At 39.7% G+C, this 17,445-nt stretch overlaps 1 protein-coding gene across 1 annotated transcript in view; it reads right to left on the bottom strand.

The window, feature by feature from the left end:
• Positions 1-17,445, bottom strand: part of LOC115812670 (dynein heavy chain 17, axonemal-like) — a 35,906-nt gene extending 18,461 nt beyond the window's left edge. Inside the window, exons 1-43 of the mRNA XM_030775155.1 lie at positions 17,408-17,445; positions 16,122-16,473; positions 15,784-15,974; positions 15,357-15,549; positions 15,173-15,272; positions 15,000-15,085; positions 14,747-14,872; positions 14,474-14,626; positions 14,244-14,330; positions 13,951-14,118; positions 13,680-13,796; positions 13,029-13,297; positions 12,640-12,835; positions 12,365-12,511; positions 11,020-11,128; positions 10,776-10,879; positions 10,446-10,586; positions 9,887-10,030; positions 9,614-9,799; positions 9,228-9,482; positions 8,716-8,885; positions 8,397-8,619; positions 7,982-8,098; positions 7,803-7,889; positions 7,520-7,672; positions 7,039-7,287; positions 6,599-6,721; positions 5,752-6,099; positions 5,565-5,656; positions 5,213-5,339; positions 3,809-3,961; positions 3,444-3,569; positions 3,251-3,358; positions 2,834-2,965; positions 2,562-2,722; positions 2,245-2,401; positions 1,859-1,963; positions 1,556-1,713; positions 1,334-1,472; positions 1,019-1,246; positions 755-892; positions 235-367; positions 16-143 (exon numbers count right to left, since the gene is read on the bottom strand). Coding sequence (XP_030631015.1) covers positions 16-143; positions 235-367; positions 755-892; positions 1,019-1,246; positions 1,334-1,472; positions 1,556-1,713; positions 1,859-1,963; positions 2,245-2,401; positions 2,562-2,722; positions 2,834-2,965; positions 3,251-3,358; positions 3,444-3,569; positions 3,809-3,961; positions 5,213-5,339; positions 5,565-5,656; positions 5,752-6,099; positions 6,599-6,721; positions 7,039-7,287; positions 7,520-7,672; positions 7,803-7,889; positions 7,982-8,098; positions 8,397-8,619; positions 8,716-8,885; positions 9,228-9,482; positions 9,614-9,799; positions 9,887-10,030; positions 10,446-10,586; positions 10,776-10,879; positions 11,020-11,128; positions 12,365-12,511; positions 12,640-12,835; positions 13,029-13,297; positions 13,680-13,796; positions 13,951-14,118; positions 14,244-14,330; positions 14,474-14,626; positions 14,747-14,872; positions 15,000-15,085; positions 15,173-15,272; positions 15,357-15,549; positions 15,784-15,974; positions 16,122-16,473; positions 17,408-17,445 — 6,717 coding nt within the window. The remainder of the gene's footprint in view (positions 1-15; positions 144-234; positions 368-754; positions 893-1,018; positions 1,247-1,333; positions 1,473-1,555; positions 1,714-1,858; positions 1,964-2,244; positions 2,402-2,561; positions 2,723-2,833; positions 2,966-3,250; positions 3,359-3,443; positions 3,570-3,808; positions 3,962-5,212; positions 5,340-5,564; positions 5,657-5,751; positions 6,100-6,598; positions 6,722-7,038; positions 7,288-7,519; positions 7,673-7,802; positions 7,890-7,981; positions 8,099-8,396; positions 8,620-8,715; positions 8,886-9,227; positions 9,483-9,613; positions 9,800-9,886; positions 10,031-10,445; positions 10,587-10,775; positions 10,880-11,019; positions 11,129-12,364; positions 12,512-12,639; positions 12,836-13,028; positions 13,298-13,679; positions 13,797-13,950; positions 14,119-14,243; positions 14,331-14,473; positions 14,627-14,746; positions 14,873-14,999; positions 15,086-15,172; positions 15,273-15,356; positions 15,550-15,783; positions 15,975-16,121; positions 16,474-17,407) is intronic.

The raw sequence follows: 17,445 nt of genomic DNA, 5'->3' as shown, positions 1-17,445 counted from the left end.
GGATGGAGTTTTTACCTTATTGTCATCCATAACAGTATTGAGGGACTCAATCCACATTGGGTCAATATCACCATCCAACACAATCCATTTGGGTCCATCATGAGTGACGTTTGCCAAGTCCCTCATAACACATGAAAACAAACCTAAAACAAAAAATGTCCAGTTATGTTATGGCACAGCAGGATACACATTATTTTCATTCGTTAACTTTTACAAATAAATTTTTGATTGCACCGTCTTTCCACTCTCTTGTTGCAGGGTTGATGATCCCAAACAGCTCATCACAGGTGACAGCTTTAGGGTCCAGATCCACCATCACAGGCTTCCTCTTCATGTTCTGATACGTCTTGTTCAGAGACCTAAGCACCTAGGCACCACAACAGAGGAGAGATAGTAATCTTTATACAGCCATAAAGAGTGATCAATAAAGAACATAAACTTGTTACAAGTTATTCAGTAGAACTAGCCTTATGTCCACATTTCAGGCTTGTTTAATTTGAAAAGTATGAGTATTTATAATTTACAGTTAGCATAGTTTTTTGTGTTTATTTATACGGAGCTTTTTACAATCAAAAACAAGCAAGCCCAAGGCAACAGTGACAAGGAAACACTCTCTAATGGAGCGAATAGGAGGACCGTTTGAATAATAAGTGTAATTTACAGCAGAAATGTCATTATTGCTCAGTTTAAAAAGCAAGCCTCAGATTTCATCTTTACTAAGGCAGGCAGGAGAAAGCCATGGTCACCCACACACCTGAGATTTGCCAGTGCCGGCATTGCCAATGATGAACACTGAGTGTCTGACAGCCAGCAGTTCCTCCAGCTGAACCACCTTCAATACAAAACTATCCTCAGCCTGTAGCTTCAGATCCAACACTGACTGCTTCACCAACTGAAACAGTTACATAAAGGAAGAACATGCATTCATCTGCAGGATTTGGATGCATATTTATGGCTCATGGCATAAAGAGTTAGAAAGTCAGTTAGGGTAATCAGAAATTGCAAGTTCTGTTGTGACCTTTTCAAATTCGAGATCCCTCTTCCTGGGCACATCCAGAGCAGGGAAGAGGTCCCCTATGAGTCCCATGAAGACTGGCATGTCATCCATCACGATTTTAGGGATGTTGAAGTCTCTTAATGCTCTCATCAGGACCTGGTCCTCTGGGCGACCAGGGTCTCCTCTTTTTAGAGATCCAGCTACCACCAGGACAGACTTGATGGCACGCAGACCCCAGTCATAATGATCCTGGCAGACACAGCAGAATCAAACTTCATGTAAAGTTAAAACATCTTTGACAAATGTTTAACAGTATGTAAGAGCAAAGTGAAATACCTGTTTGGAGAGGAGTTCTTTACATAGGCTATAGAGAGTGATGAATTTCCTGGCTAGGATTCTGGCTTCCATGAAACCTTCTGCCACCAGCATGATCTCACAGATCAGCTCAAAATCAGGCACAACCATCGCACATGGCCTGAAGACCACACATGATGCAGCCAATTAGAAATGGTATTAGCCGTTCAGAAAGCAGAGAGATAAAAATAAGTGAGCTGGTACCTGAACAGAGCTTTCAGATTCTCTGGCAGTTCAGCACGGCCAGCATATCCTGGGTTCATGGTGATAAAAGCTCCAACAGTTGGTATCAATTTAATGGGCTCACCAAGAAAGTTAATCATTGTTTTCTTATCTCGGATTCCATCCTGGACACACTTGACCTACATTTCAATAAAAGTAAAAACACTTCCCTCCATCATCTTATAGCTGACATATAATTCTTTTGTTAAAGGAGCACATAAACCATAAAAACAGTGATTAGGCAAAAGCACTTCTGTTCTCAGGGAAGGCTTGGAATATACAAACCTGCACAGCTATGACAGACAGCACCTCCACAGAGATTCTGTTGAATTCATCAAAGCAGCCCCAAGCCCCAGTCTGGGCCAAGCCTTTATAAATGTCTCCACAAGACTGTGAATACAAGAAAAACGATATTTTTTGAGGAAATGTATTCATCACTCAGACATTTGGGCCCTTAGTTGAAGCAGAAGAAAACATTATATATAATAGCATAAGAAAACATCTAGGAACAAATCACTAATGCCATCATAAACCTCAAATTCTTACATCAACATTTGTTTAAAGACAAAATCAACAATTTCTGTTCCAATGTGATCTGCAGCACTGTAGCTTGCACAAATTAAATTTCTCTTTTCTCTAAGAAAGCTGACCACTTGTCTCTTTAGGTTTACCTTGTAATCCATCTGTTCAGAGCAGTTGAACACATAGACCATGATGCCCAGTGCTCTACCTAGATCTTTGGTGGTCTCAGTCTTGCCTGTGCCAGCGGGGCCAGCAGGCGCTCCTCCCATGATAAGATGTAGGGACTGTGTCAGAGTGATGTAACACCTACCATAACAACAAGGGCTCAGTGTAAAACATGGGCTCCAACCCAAATTCAGCATATTACTCAAAGTGCATAAATAAGATCAGACCAGATCAAACTAAAGGAGAGGAGCACTTATAGAAATGTTGTGACAAACTGAAGTAAGAACAGGGCAGTGGTTACCTGTCAGTGAGTGGTGTGATGACAAGACGTGGGGTGTTTCCTAAATATTCATACGAGTATTTGAACTGAGCGTCACAGATGTTGGCAAAGCAGTGCTTTTTCTCGTCATCCCAGCGATGTCTGAGCTGAGACTGCCACATGAAAGCTTGGACATTGTCAATCTAAAGGAGAGAATCATGATTTAACCACATTATTGAGAGAAATTTAGAGAGATGAATGAGGCGGCACACTGTTAACAATGGGTATTGCATGTTACCACAATGTCACCTAACCTTGCTGCTGATTAGTTTGCCCACAACATCTCGAGCATGAACATCAATGGTACAAATGGTCATGATCTTTTGACGATCGCCCTTACTGAGCTCTCCAATAAGCAGTGTGATCAAGGCATTGAGCTGGGTAACCTGACATCAAAGAGATGAAGCAATTTACTTCCATACTTCTGTGATTACAAAATGATACTTATTTTGGGTGTATGTGGAAGTATAATAACATAACAGTTATTTATGACTAAATTTAACTCTAATGATTCATTATAGATAATAAAGTGTTTATTGATATTAGACATGTTTATGTATCAATCTGAAATATGAAGCACATAATGCATAATTACATCTTCATTGACTCACAATGCCCATTTTAAGAAGGCTTGTAACAGATTAAAGTGTCCTGTGTGCGGGATTACGGACCTGTTTTTTGAAGTATTCTTTGATGGCATTTTCATATCCTTCCTCCAGCCTTGCAAAGGCAATCCCCACCTCAGTTGTCCACCAGATCTGAGTTGTGGCTAAAGCAATCTACACACATTCATCATTATTTACTCACAGCAGTTCTCTTAGGTCTCAGACATTGTATGAAATGTGATCAGTTCTAATCAGAGACCTGTGCAGGGTAGTCAAACAGCCACTGCTCTCTGGCCTTTTCCTCATAAGCTTGGACGGCTTCTCCAAACTCAGCCCTCAGTGTTTCTACCATTCTCTCCAACACCCTGTTCAGCCACATTTCCACCTGAAGAGCAAATATCAAGTAATGTTGCTTGTAATTTAAATCATTCATTTCAAGACTTTCTTTCTACGTATGTGCTTTGGGTAGGGGCAGTTGTGATCATATCAGTTTCAAAACTATCATGGACACAGATACTTTACCAATGTAGACACAAGCTCACAATAAGAGCGTTAAATTACAGAGGCTCTTTTTGCAATGAAAATGACCAGTAAACATGAGAAATAATCGTAAGTGAAATGTACCTGTCCAGAGCAGTCACAGTCCTTATCAAATTTGACATATTCATTCTCGTTGCTGTACATTCCGACAGCCTCTTTTGTAGGTTTGCCATTTTCATCCGATTTGAAATTCAAGTTTGATAAGCTGTCGAACAGTTTGGACAAATGCTTGCTGACCTAAAAGGAATGTGAAAGGTAAACTGGTTACTAATTTAACTTTTCTTGAGGGGTCTCTTCTGTCTGAGAAAATCAGAGATGACTGTCCTTTTTGCTGAATGCATAAGCTTAAGGTCAAATCAAGAGAGATGAAATCATTTCCACCAGTTTTAGTGTGTTCTCAGTATATCAGAAGTCAAATACAGGGAACTTTTTGGTCAAAGTTTATTAGGGTAGTTACAGTTCAAAATCCAAGTTTACTGTGCTACATTCTGTATCTAGAAGCCATGTAGATCCAAAGATTTCAGCACTCAACATTTCATATGGTAACATTATTAACTTTTCCGTCATTAAATTTTCCCAACAAAAATACTTTTAGCTTTTCTGCTGGGTGAATTGTTTGTGGTTGGCAACGGTGCCCGTTGTTTCATGTTCTTTCACATCCCTGTGTCCTCCAGAGTCTGTGAGCTCCTGAGTCGTATCGGATGATTCAGACATTTGTCTCTGTCCATTTGTGGGTTATTTTAAGTGTCCCAGCTCATTAAGCTACACACTAAAATTTTGAATTAGACTTGGTTCCACTTCATTTAAACAGCTGTCATGAGGTCACTGTGCTTTAAAAGAAGCCCTATTCCCACAGTGCATGTCTTCCAAGACTTCGTTCTATCTGCCTTTAAATGAAGCTACTTAGTGAATTAACTCCAATCTACTTGAGTGTTTTGCAAATTCTAAAACAGGGGTATGGTTGTCTCCCTGCTGTGCGGTTGGCCAACACGCAAAAAGTTTGACACTCCAGTACATATGGACATTTCAAGCAAAACCGCTACCTGATTTTTCAAGACATTATCTGAAAAATATTCCATGATGTCAATGTGCTCCAGCTCAAGACAAGATTGTTGCTGGTTTAGAATGAGTCCTTCTCTGGAAATCACTCTCTCTTATGGCACACATGAGGCAGGAGCATTTTAGCATGCTAGGGCTATAATGCCCTCTGGTGGATTTTAGGGTTGTTGACACTTTGTGATTCTTAGCACAGCTCATTTGATTACACAAAACAAAAAACAAAGAAAAATACATTTCTGCAAAAGAAGATCTCTACTGAGTGAGGTTATCCAGAGACAGGCTATCCAAAATATAATTTCAGTTTTGTAAGTCTGTTTAGATCTCACAAAAAATCTAAGGAATACATTAACACCTATCCCAGGCATGATTTTCTTTGGCAAAGATTGATTCCTATAAAACACTTGCGCAAGGATAAAGTTACTGTTTTACCTCAATAGGGTTGTTTCCATTGGACAATATATCTAAAAGATCAGCAGAGGACACAAAGTAGAATCTGGGAAAAGCCAGCCTCTTGGTCTCCAAATACTCAGCAAGAGCCTTCTCACACTTTGCCAACCTAGAGTCGAACACAATAAAGCAGGCATTTGCCTCAGCTTACTTTCTGTAAACAGCATCATTACACCGCCTCAACACGGAGCACACACTGACATCAAGACTATTTTACAAACCAGAAATCTAATGCAGGTTTGCCAACATGGCATAATGATACTGAAATGTGTATAACTGAATACTGCATTGGTTCTAACTGTGTAAGGTGTCAACAAAGTACATGGACAATTACCCAGCCTCTAAACTCTCCAGCTTCCCTAGAAGACCTTTCTTATTTGTAGATTCGATCACATTTGTTGTCTTAACTGCATCAGTCATGATTTCCTGCATGTGACACGCAGGGTGCAATATCAGTAACTTTAACTGGTAAGAAAATGTCTAGGGCAAAAGTATCAACCCAATTCCTTGTTTCAAACCACCTTAAACTCAGTATCAATCCTGTCGAAGCGCTTTGAATCCTCAGGCAGTTGTGAGCGGATGTCTTCAGAGCCGATAAAGATGCTTTCCAGGTGTGTCCAGGTGCGCTGCACTTGGAACCAAATGGAGATGACGGAGTCGGCTATGGAGAGCTTCTGCTGCCATGCTGACACCTCCTCCAGAAAGTGAGCAATGTATTTGGAGGTCATAAGGGTCTGCAGCTGGACCTGGTTGTCCTCCAGAGTTTCCACCAGCTCTTCATTGGGCTTCAGCAGCATGGTGCCTGTTCGGCCATGGGCTTCATGTTCAAACACCATTGCACTCCAGATATTGTCCAGCTCATGCAGTGTCTGAACAATTCAGTAAGCAGCACGTTATAATTCACAATAAATGTTATAATATTAGGCACTAAACACTGTTGAAATACAGAGCTATCAAAACAGCACAGGATTAGTACCACTGAAAACAAATGTTCCAAGTTAGGACAATATAAGTTACTACTTTATCTTCTACAGGGGTTAAAGCGAGAAAAACTGCTATGCCATGGGGGAATATTCCACTGCTTTTCAAAGCATGTGTCAGCAGTTACATTGATGAAGTGGGTTCATTATGACAAAGACAGCTGTTTGACCATTTGATTTCAAGTGGTCCGAGTTTGTAAATTCTACCTAATTTATAAAATAAATTAGACTAACTCTAAATTTACAAAATGCAAATATTGTTCATTTTAGTTTGAAAAGCCTAAAAGGAGCATGGAGCTTTTAAGTCCATGCTCCTATTAGACACAGTTGAAAATCTCTTTTTATAGTACAGCCATTTTCAGCTGAATGCTATAAGTGGAAATCAAACCTTTTCCATGCTGGACTCCTTTACAGCCTTGTCTACGATGTCACGCACTTCCTCCTCAAACTTGTGGAGGTTCAGTTTTAGCAAGTCCTCAAAAGTAGTTTTTTCTGACATAACAAACTTCACCTACAAAAGTCAAGTTTGACATGACACAGCACTAAAACATACCCATGGAAACAGACTTTTCAGTGGTATAGGCTATGTGACTGGGCTTTGCGTCCGAGTAAGGACCTGATGTGGTGAGGATCTGAAGTGTGTGAGTGCTGGCAGTGTTCTTATATGACAGGAAACATTTACAGTCATATAACTGTTGCAGGCCTAAGTTCATTTCTGCTTATAGAAGCAGAGGTTAGTTGTTTTAGCTATTCAGTGGGACAGCTGTAAACCAGAGAGACTCCTGCGCAAAATTTACACTTAATGAAGAGAAGCAGTTCCACACGTACCTTGGTTGCATTCATGAGCTGTAGCCAGTGTCGGCCTCTGATAGCTGGGTTCTGCAGGTCTCCCACGGCCCGCAGTGATGTCATCATGTTCTTCACCATGCTGTCCAGTCCTGTGAAAGCATCCCACGCCTTCATGTCTTTGTCCAGGGCTTTGATGTCTTTGGCATATTTTTTAGTGTCCATGTCCATTTCCTCCACGTTGATGTCCTTCCAGAGAGTTGTCTTCCAATCATCCATGTTCCCTCTAACCTGCAGAGAAAAGTCAGCCAAATATCAACTATCAAATTCATATGTGAAACCGATGACTAATTAGACCAACTATAATAATAAACAGAGCCATTAGTGGCAAAGGGTACTTTCAAATGGCTGATAAACCATGCATAACAGTCAACAGAGAAATAAATATTCAGCAAATATACAGCAAGATGAAAGAGTGGCATAAATGCCAGTTTACAAAAACTGTTGATGAAATAAACTCTACCAGCAGTATCATGTCCCAGAGGTCCTTCAGCAAAACAATGTCTTTCCTACAGGCCTTCAGCTGCTTGTAATCTGGGACAGACACTTCAAACAGGCTTGCTGATCCAGATAGGGTTACCATCTCTGTCTCCAATTCCCCTATATTCAGTTGAGCCTGAGATGCAACATTAAATCATTTAATAAGGGAATACATTTTTAAACACAAAAATAATACAAAGATGTTTCATTAATTTGTAGCTTAGTATTGTACAGAGCATCAAATGTTATGCAGAAATTAATTTCACCTCATCCAGAGCCTCATATGGGTTCTCAAAAGAGAAGAGGAAGAATGGCTGTTGCCTGAATCTCTCTCTAAACTCGTGTTGCTTTATCTGCAATAGTGTGACAAAGGAATTTATTTCTTGGGTTAACATCTAAAATCAGCAAATAGTGGTGTCCAACCTCTAGCATCAATTTACGATACCTCAAATTGCTGGCACTTTCGGCGTATAATGTTAACTTCATTTGCTTGCAAAGGAGCAACATTCTGCTTTACGTGGAAGGCCATTTTCTTCACATTTGACCAGTTTTCTGGTAGGTCCTACACAATGCAATCGAAGGATTTAGTGTCACTCTGGTTTGCAAAGTATGCCAACTAAAATGTCTCAAAACACTGAAAATGAAATATTACAGAGAAGCTGGTGACTCTAGAAAAATATACAGTGAGACAAATAAATAAAGAAAGTATGACATTCAACTTGTCATTGCTGACATTTTTGACATACTACCAGTGAAACTAACTGGATCTCTAGGCATTAATCTGCGATTCTAACTGATGTAGTAAAATGTCAATGATTCAGAAGCAGTCTGGCCTATGTGGGGAGTGAACTGTCTCTTGCCTGTAACTGTGCATGGACTTCATCAGGCAGTTCTTCTCTGTACTCCTTCAGGAACTCAGTGGTTTCCTTCAGAGGAGTAAACATGGTGTCAATGGACGCCTGCCTGTCTTTCACCTTCATCAGATGACCCATCATCTCCACCAGGCCCTGATAGTCTCCCTCTTCCACAGTCTTCTTCAGTCCTGACTTCACTTCTTTGAGGAAGGCTTCTAGTTCTGTCAGACTGCCGTCCCAAAACAGCACCAATACAATTCATCAACTGTTCAGTAATTAAATAACAAAAGCAACTCATCAACATCACAATAACAGTGCACTATACCTGTTTGTCACTCTGTCAATCAGGAACTGCTTGAACATTAGACTCCACCTCTTGATGGTGTTGAGGAGCGCATGTTTGAAAGGCCGGATATCGATCTGTAACCACCCCTGCACTACTTCAGAGTTTTCTAGCTTCCTCACCTCATCATACAGATTCTCATATTTGTCAATCTGATAATAGAAAATGGATATTTAGCCATTGCAATGTGGAGAAACATTATTTTTATTTGATTGTACTGCATACAGTTTTTTGTGTATTTTTAGAACACTTCTCATTCCAATTCTGTGTGCTCCCCAAAAGCATGAACCCAAATATGTGAGGTATAGATATAGTGACCTTCATTAGTTACAAAATGCCACATGATGTTGAAAGTGTTTGCATTTGCTGAACATGGTGTGAACCCTAACGAGCATGAGGGATGTTTTCACCTAAACAAACAAACTGAGGCAAAGCAGAGGAAAATCTTGCTTTGATTCATATCATCGCCATATGGCTATCAATGGGCACCATACCTCTCCTTTGAACTCCTTCAGCGTAGGAGGGTTTACGGGGACGTTCTCATCACCGTGGGCTTCAATGTCCTCTGGAGTCAGCATTCTGCTATATAAGAGGAACTGCTCCATAAACTCATAACGGTCATCCTGCCACAGGTAGGCATACTTATACAGGAGCCTACTGAAGTCCTGTGCTTCATTCATGGCATTAGCAACTTGATTCATCACTTCTTCCCGTAGATCACCAAGTTCAGTGGACTCATCGAGCTCCATCTTACAAGAACAGAAAGAGTTCTGCCAGTCACACTCAAACAGGCAAACTGGGCATGCGTCTCACTCTGCTCAGCAGTGACAGAGAATGACGGCTCATTATGCTTTTACTTGTTGGCAGTAGCTGTGCTTACTTGGTAGTTAAGTTGCTTAATCTTTGACATGCGTTGGACAAGTTTTGCAGATTTATAGACGTCATTGATCAAGCTCTCAACAAGATCATAGAAGCCGTCTGATATCCCAAAGCCCAGGGAGGGGTGGAAGGCTGTATCATCATCCTCTAGTTCAAACTTCACTTCAAACAAGGGACTTCTGTTCAACTGTTCAACAAAAATAATGTCATAAGAACACTCCACAGTTCTATGTCTTATGGTTCATTCAAAACACACTGAAACTGAAGACCATACCTGTGGATTCATGTTTGTCGCCAGGAACATGAGAGACACGTGGATAACCGTAAAAAATCCCTGAAGTATTTTATCATCAATGTAATCCACATAGGCCATCCACGAGTCAGAGCTGTCATCGGCCCTGAATAGCTGCCTATTCTCCTGGGACAAAAATACACAAAAATGAGTTTGAACACCTCTCCATTAAATAAACATTCTTAAAGAACAAATAAGTAACACTAATCAAGAGAAAACTCTAGCATGTTTTCTACTACTACAGAACCTTGAAAAACTGCAAGGTTACCTCATATTTTTTATATTTTAATTAAGAATATCCAGATTATTGTTGTGCATTCTTTTCAGTGATTTAAAACACTGGTGATAAAATGACTGTCAACTTGAGCTAACGTCACAGGAAAGACTTTTGCTTCTTCCCAAACTACATCACTTGCAACAGTTCAGGTGGACACACTGTGTAGGCTTTGCAGTAAGTTAGACACATCAAGAGACACAAAAAGACACTGGACATGAGTTATATCTATATAATCTCATTGTATTTAGCCTCACAGCCTTTCACCTCAGTCAAAGCATGGAGTTTCACTCCTTCCTGTTTGATAACTGAATACCTCTTCTTTAGGGCAGCCTGTCTACCATCTAGATCAAGAAGTGAATCTTTCTTACTGTCTTTCCTCTCAAACATGGGAGTCACTGCCCACTCCTGAACGAAATAAAAATGGCATTGCACAAGCAGATAAAAATCTTGTTGTGTCACACGTCACAGTATTTCATTTACAGATATATTTTTAGGGCATATAATATCAGCTGCTCGTAATAAAGTATATTCTTGTGATAGAATACAAAGTTTAATAAGTGCTGGCAGTGTTTAAACAGCAGTTGGCCTACTGACCTTCATCATTGCACGCATGGTGTCAACATTACACTTGGCCATGCTGATCCTGCTCTGAAAGTCATGTAGTGTATCTCTCATCTTCTGGATATACTCCCAAACTCCTGTCAACACACACAAAACACAACATCCCCTTATATGTGAAAGTGAATTTTATCATTAAACTGTAAATTACAAATGTGCATAGATAAGAGTCCGTGTGCAAGTCAATGTGGTCCAGTCATTTGGTGCCCTACAGACCTACCATCACTATTCCAACAGAGAGTACTCTCAGCATGAGAAAGCTGTTCATCTATCATCTTTAGTTCTTCTTCTATAAGAGGAAATTCCACTGGCAAGACAGTGGCTCGCACCTGTACCAAAAAACAATGTTAAAATTGCAAATACAACTGGAAAAGAAATAGAACATGACTTGAAGCCAGGTTCATACTACATGATTTTAGCTGTGATTTTCCAGTCGCAGACACATTTTTGAGATCAGGGACAAAAAAAACCCAGTCAGAGCCAAATTGCTGCCCGTGCCTGTCACTGACGGTTGACAAGTCTGAGCAGTTCAGAGACACGTTCTGACCCAGTCCTTGAGCCGTCACAGACACCCTAATATTTTCAAATCAGAGCTGGTCTTGTAGTTTGAATGGTGTATGACAAGACCCTAGAACGGCGATGGGCATAGCAAATCAGAGTGCAAGATGAAGCCAGGAGGACGAGGCGGGAGCAGCTACAAAACAATGTCATGGCTTGTCTGCAGTGTCGCAGACTACACAACACGCCCACTTTACTACACGACACGCGCCTTGAGGATGATGCGTATTATCCGTGACCCTAACCATAGCCCTAGCCATAACCATAGTGGGCGTGTCATGTAGTTCTGCGGGTCTGCAGTTAGACGTACTTGGGAGTTTTCACTTCTCGCGTATTGTTTTGTGAGTATAGGGATTAAAATACTCTGTTGGGGATCCCTCCCAGGTGATAGATCTTGTAATTTGTGAACTTTTGTCTGCGCTCAGTTGTGAAATGTGCGTACCACAACGTCAACAAAACATCAGATTACAAGAAATAACGTTGTTCAATTTGAGCAGTTCTGCGATTTTTGGAATTTTTAATTTTTTGTGTGGCCTGAACCTTGCTTTAGAGGAGCTGGCATTTAGAGATGACAATGAATCAAAATGACAGTAGAAAGATTGTATATATATGACAGTAAAATGTATACGACTCCCAAGACAGTAAATAACATGAACACTAGATATATCCTGCTTCTTAAACATTCAGAAAAGACAAACTGTACTGATGAGTCGGTGAAATGACAGAAGCTACAGAGGAAAAGCTTCATAGACACTAGCAGCCACTGGATGATGATGGTGTGGAGAACATCCTATCCAGCTGACCCTTCTAGAACATGTGTTGTGTTTGACTCTCAACCCACAGGATATAGATACAGCACCACTACTTCTATTAGTTCATCAAAAGCTTAATCAATAAAAGCAACAATTGTGTAATGGAACGTGTCAATGTGAGGACTATACAAATACATGGAGGTAAAAACCTAGATGATTTCCATGATTACTGCCTGATTCCTGCATGGTCTTTACCTGATTGTACCAAGACACAATGAGATCTAAATTGCCGACAAAGGTTCGGAAGGTCTCGCGCTTGGCAAAAACATCTCCTGTATTGGGTGGAATATTTTCCTGTCCTTGAATGGTGAGGTAATGTACTTCTCTCAGTACAGCAACAAGCTGCAAAGAGACAGTGGGTTGAATGGAAATGCTTGAATGCAACCAAGGTCCTGTGCTATATATAAGAGTAAACTTAAGTGTTAATTAGTTCAGAAGTCCATTACTAATAAGGTAATCAAAGTACAGACCTGCTTATTGAAGTTTACACTCAGAACATTAGTCTCTGGGTCTCTTAAGAGCAGAGGCTGGTTCAGGTTGAACTGGCAGTCAGCATCCACTCTTGAAGTCCACTGTGCATAAATGTTCCCACAGTAACTGTCTAACAGGTCTATCATCTCATCATACTTTCGGAAAACAAGTTGGGCCTCATCAGTGTCCATGCACCTAAATACCAGCATGTTCATGTGATACCACAGAATAACACAGTTTTAATAGTCTTGGTATCAGGAAAACAAAGCAATAATTACACAGTCAATACAAGACTCAGACAATGTGAATGTGTATTCCACATATATAAGCTGGGTTTATTTTATTTGGGTGGAAAAATAAAAAACATCTGTCTGCAAAAAGAACATACGGGTGATTAATTGCCCTGAAGCTCTTCATAGGGACCTGTATTCTGTCTCGTAGTTCTTGGGCCCACTTCAGCTGTCCAGATATATGGGGCATGTTCTTTGCTATGGGAGGGATGCCTTTACATTGTTCCAGTGTTTCCATCTGAGCATCATACACCAGCTTAGTCTTATCCAGCTCTGCGCTAAACATTTCCACTAGCGTTTTGTACTTTGATGCCATCTGGACATGAATGTGAGGCCTCTCCATAACAAAGCTAAACATGTCCAAGAGCTGATAAGGGAAACAGCACAAGAACAAATTGTCTCTCTCTTTCAGTATGATCAGTTTCACAAAACATTTCCTCATTTACACACAGGGAAAAAAAATGATGGTGTCTGAATGAGGCTTCTAGCAAAGACCATCAAAGGAGATAACATTTTGAGCGATTTCCTCATCAAATCTCATCTATAAGCCATTTCCAGAAAGTTTCTACACAGTAATAAATCCAATTTGCAGAATCGTTTCAATGAACCTGTGCTACTTCATAGTCTATTCTTTAATTGAGTCAAACTTGAGAGTTCAAACTGAATTAAAACGTTAACTGTTCTTTAAAGGGAACACACCCAAGCTGCAATGTTAAGGTTAAATAAGTGAGCTGAGAGAGGACACAGACCTTTAAAGCAGACTCTGTAGATGTGCAGTCATCAAATGCCTTGCAGAGTATGGTCCCCAACCGTCTCTCAAAGTCTGTAATCTTATTCTGGAATGCTTTGAAATCTACCTCAAAGTTCTGCAGGATTCAAAAGAGGCATCAGATTTCACTGGATGACTTTCAGTTAGCCGACAGCACCTCTCCAGAACAACCTTGCACATGCACCAAATTCGTGGCTTGTACTTCAAATAAAAAGGAGAACTCAAACGAGTTAAATATTTTGCAAGTTCACCTTCTCGTCTATGTCAATCGCATCATATTTGCATTCAGCAAACATCTTCAGAAGCTCCAGAAATTCCTCATAAATACAGTTGATCAAATATCCCATGGTGTTTCCTCTTACACCTTGAATGTCCACTTTCTCAAGTCTGAGAAATTCCACAGAAACTTCATAAACTTCCTGAAAAGATAAAAATGATTAAAAGCTATTAATGAAACATCTCTAGTCTAACCAAAAACATGCAGCCAAGAACTTTTGAGAAACCGAAATCGAGAAAGGTGCAAAGTACAAGAATGGCCCAGTACCTCTATCATCTTCAAACGCTGCACAAACGCATCCAGTCGTGTGAATACAAGAGAGCAGGGGAAGTCCCAGTTCTTCGTTTTTCGGTTCTTGAAGTGATAAATAAATCAGTTATGGCTAAACAGACAATTTCTGCCTGGTGCAGTACAAGAAAAGACTACATCTCAGAAATGTTAAAATGCAAAAACAGTAGGTTGTTAGAATACTTCTGATGAAAAACTTGGTTCCTTACATTGAAATATTTGCCCATATCCAACTTGCACTGATCGTAGGTCTTTCTGAATGTCACAAGGGTTAGAATGCTGGTCCTGATGTTTGCTAACATCTCATCGATTTCTCCTTGCAAACCCTTCATAACCTCTTCGGGACTTAAAAAGTTCCTCGTCTACACATGACATCAATGTTTTGTATTGTTTTGACATATTTCTGTGCGCGTCGAAAATTTCCATTAATACAATATTTAGTACAAAATTTTGTATTAACCATTGCATCAATTATGAAATACCATGTCAATAAACAGGTTACAGGTCTCTTGTAAAATAACAATGATCCTCTCTGGGCGGCAGTAGTACTCTGAATTGGCCCATATCAGGCACAATATGTGCAGCACAACCCCAACATAAGATGGCAGCTGAAAGAAAAGAGAAAAAGGGGAGGAAAAAAGGAAAGAAAACACCAGTATTAAGTGACATCTATGAATATACTTATTTACTATCACTATTACTTACTTAATATATTTATTTAGACTGTTTATTTACCAGTGAGTACTCCAACTCTTCAACTTCATCAACAATCCTCTTCAAAGGCTTTAAGAAAATCACTATATCCTCAGCTTCTAACAAGCCTGTAACCAAAATCATGACTCATAAAAACATGTATTACTGTAAATATACTTCAAATACGACTAACAACAGGAAGACCATTCATGTACCTTCCTTAACATCCTTATAGATGTTCTTCAATGCTGGCCAGTAAGAGCTTGCTCCATTTTTTACTATTTGTGCCATTGTCCGAACCTTTGGCTCCATCAGCTTTAGAAGGCAAAAAAAATCTGTTGGCACTCTTGCTCATATATGTACATATTAAGGCAAGATCAGCATAACATAATGACATACTTGCTCGTGTATACACTTCAAGTTCATCAGCCTGTTATCCCAGAAGTCAAACTCTGCCGATGGAAGAGGATTTAACCCATCTAGCACTGGCTGTGCAGAGTCTTTGTTTATAACTTCTGACACCTGATGTGTCCAGTCAATGATTATTGTTTCAAACGCATACATTAACTTGCTGTCAACAGAACCAGAAGCCCTGGAGGGAATAAAAGCGAGAGTAAGAAGTATATAGCAACATTCAGCAAAATACATGAGGAATAAAAATATATACATGGTCTCCTGCTTACTAACTTTCCATACATTAAACATTCTCTCATTTACAATAGAGGCAGAATAGTCAGACATTTCATGTGCTACCAACGAGACTAAAATTACTTTTAAAGTCAATGGTCTTATTTTAAAGAATTCAATTTTCCATATTCCATCTCACCTGCAAGAAAAATCCGAGTCTCCGAGGGACCTGGCATTTTGAGGTAAAGGTAATAACGTTTTTCCCTTCAGCTGACCACGTACCACAAACACCTCATTCTTGAGTTTATTTGCATGGCAAGCAACATCGTTGGATACTACCTTCGGCCACTGTTTCAAATTTCCTTTGTTGGTATGCAAGGAATAAAGAACCTATTCAGAGAAAGAAAAGTCGATGGTCTTAACCAGTCTGGAGCCTCAGATACCTTGAGTTAGCTTCGAGCTGGATAGCTGTTCTAACATTTAACAAGAAGGTTTGCAAGCTACAGCTAGGCTGAAATTAGTTTCATTTCAACAAACCTCCTCAACTATAGCGGCTGTAGCTTCTACCGGTGAGTTGGCAATATCGCCAACGTTAACATTTCGTATGTTATCTTTGTTTAAGACTTCTTTGCTCTTTTTTACGAAGTACACAGCTTTGCTTTTGAGAGTGTGAGGGAAGCTCAGGCTGGCTACAAGTTGAGATGAGGTGTTCAGCGAAATGATGAGGTTGCTAACGTCTGACTTTTCGAAGAAACTATTAATGATGGTGCGATTGTCTTCTCCTGCGATTAATTTCTGCCATTTGTCTTGTTTTAACTTTAAGCTCTTTAAAGTTACTTCTTGTAGAAAATCGATTCTTTTGTCTTCTACCTCCATCTTCCTGTCATTTCTAATTAGTTAGCTGTAAGCACACAGATTGGTCGAGCAATATTAACGGACAAAACGGATGCTGGTTGATTGTCAACTTTTTCAACTGACACTCGCGTGCTCAAAGTGATTTGAAATTCTAAAGCGGTCGGGAGCGAACGTAAGAGAAGCATTAAAATTTTACATTTCGATCCCATACTAAATATTTTTATTAGTAGTGATAGCGATCCCGATACCCTTATCTTTTAAATGTTGCTGTACATATTTTCTGCGTGGTTTGTTTGTACGTTTAAATGACTGATACATAGCCCATTTTTGCTCTGAAAGTGACCTTGTGAAACCTTTAATAACATTTTGGCTAGGATAACAGGTGCTTGTGGAATACTGATGTGCACCTGTCAGAGCTTATATAGTAAAAGATTGGTCTCAAAAAGATTTGTAACTTCTTTATTTCAGTGTTTGGTACATGGAACACTCAGTGGGGGACAGGGGCAGACAGCTGTTCATACATTTCGCACACTATTTAATAAATACAAAGTGTGTGTGTGTGTATATATATATATATGAGTATGTGTGAATGTCAATCAATATTACATTCAAAGATTTTTGTTGTTTTCCATATTCACATTTTTCATTTAATTCTGGCTCCTGTTAAGTATGTCAAACATGAGACTGCAGTTGTGTGTGTATGCACAGCATCCAAGACCAGGTACTTATGTATTTCTGTGCATGATCCTCTTCTCATGGTGCCGTAATGATGCCACTTTTTATGAATTGCACAAGCAACAGTGGTGTTGTATAAATTGTAGTTCATTGAAATTTATTTATTTATTTAGGTATCCAAAAAATTGAAGCTGGTATCGATATCTGAAAAAAGGGGATCAGTGAGGAAAGTATCAGTACTTTATTAACTCTCACCACTATTTTGACTGTCTCGTTCCCATTGGTAAGTGTACTTGTCAGTCCAGGGCACAGGCAAGCCATCTTCAGACAT

This window comes from Chanos chanos, chromosome 5, assembly GCF_902362185.1.
Source record: "Chanos chanos chromosome 5, fChaCha1.1, whole genome shotgun sequence".
Taxonomy (NCBI): domain Eukaryota; kingdom Metazoa; phylum Chordata; class Actinopteri; order Gonorynchiformes; family Chanidae; genus Chanos; species Chanos chanos.
The sequence above is the reverse complement of the archived record's forward strand: the minus strand, read 5'-3'. Positions and strand labels throughout refer to the sequence as shown.